The 1415-nt window shown below is 32.1% G+C and overlaps 1 protein-coding gene across 1 annotated transcript; it reads right to left on the reverse strand.

Annotated features, from left to right (window-relative positions):
- Nucleotides 1-333: 333 nt before the first annotated feature.
- Nucleotides 334-1218, reverse strand: LOC109590640 (uncharacterized). The gene has a single exon (XM_020006540.1). The coding sequence runs from the start codon at nucleotides 1216-1218 to the stop codon at nucleotides 334-336; it is 885 nt and encodes a 294-aa protein (XP_019862099.1).
- Between the last annotated feature and the right edge of the window lie 197 nt (nucleotides 1219-1415).

Raw genomic sequence — 1415 nt, forward strand, 5'->3', positions numbered from 1 at the left:
TAAATGTAATGTACAGTAAGCAGTATGGAAGTGGTTCACAAAAGCTTTGTTCAACTATTAATAACTTTCATTTCTAAAATCTTGGTACACACATGTAGTATGTGTGACCTAAAATAATTTTTGTCAATATGCAACTGATACAGCTAACAGTGAGAGGGTTCCATTGCAGTTTAGGTCCTACCAAATTAATATAAATTAAAATTAATATTAATTAATGACATCACTTCCTGTTTATCTGATATGACATCACTGTATATTATTTTTTAGGTCTATTTAAATTTAGGGTTTAGGGTTTAGTTTTTTTTTATATTATAATAATTAAATAATATTTATTTAAAGAGGATATTGTTCTTTGATATGTTCTATTATTGTGTTAAAAGGATCCTGTCCAGAGAACTTCTTCCTCCATAGAAACTCTTGCAAGTAAGTTTGAAATAAATCATTGGAGGTGTTCATAACTCCTATACCTCTCATCATTCGCTTCACTTGTGACCATGTACCTTCTATTGTTTGTGTATGAGCTCCGGAGAAAGGATCGATAAAATTAAGTGAATGGTTAACAGTTAAATGTGTGAATCCACTACTTACAGATGAAAGTGAAGAATATGCACGCCATTGATCACTAATGATTGTAGAGCCTGGCCTTACATACTTATAAATAATTGGTAGTAATGTTGCTGCTGATCTATCTGCTACTGCTACCATAAAGCAATTACTAGTTCCCCGTTCAATACCACCAAATACCCAATGGCCATCGACATATCTCCCTCTGTTGTACTTTCTTTTACCGAATTTTGATTTGTCAATTTCAATTACTGATCCTGGTCCACCTATGACTGTAGGATTACTCAAAAAGTAATCTGCACAAATATCTCTAAGAAAGTTAAACCAATCAACAATGGTGTGCTCAGAATGACCCGTTTCATGCATTGTTGCATGAACTGTGCTCTTGCATGACCACCAGTAAATCAGATCAACAATTTCATTTAACTTCAGATGACTTCCAGAAAAAAAAGATTCATTCCTTATTGATATAACTGATTGGCAGCCTTTTAAAGGACATCTCCATACTTTTGTATCCTTCTTTGTGACTAATCTGCAAGATGATCCACATTTCTTGCAATCCATGTAGTTTGCTATTAGATGCTTGCTCCTAAGCCAACTTGTTGTAACATCTTCATCATATGTCAAAGTGGAATAAAGAGTCTTGTAATTCATCTTTTAATTTTGTTTTATTAAACAATTTAAAAATACATAGCAACAATACATTAGCAAGATTGACAAAATAATAATAATTGTTATTATTGTGGAAGTGACATCATTTAATTAACGTGACATCACTTTAATTAATTAATTAATTTGGTAGGACCTAAACTGTAATGTGCCTCAGTGAGAGTACTATACATAAATATGTG

This window comes from Amphimedon queenslandica, unplaced genomic scaffold (assembly GCF_000090795.2).
Source record: "Amphimedon queenslandica unplaced genomic scaffold, v1.1 AMPQUscaffold_9727, whole genome shotgun sequence".
Lineage (NCBI taxonomy): Eukaryota > Metazoa > Porifera > Demospongiae > Haplosclerida > Niphatidae > Amphimedon > Amphimedon queenslandica.

Excerpts from the sequence above, each read along its gene's own strand:
- LOC109590640 (XM_020006540.1), bottom strand. The coding sequence starts at position 1,218 with ATGAATTACAAGACTCTTTATTCCACTTTGACATATGATGAAGATGTT.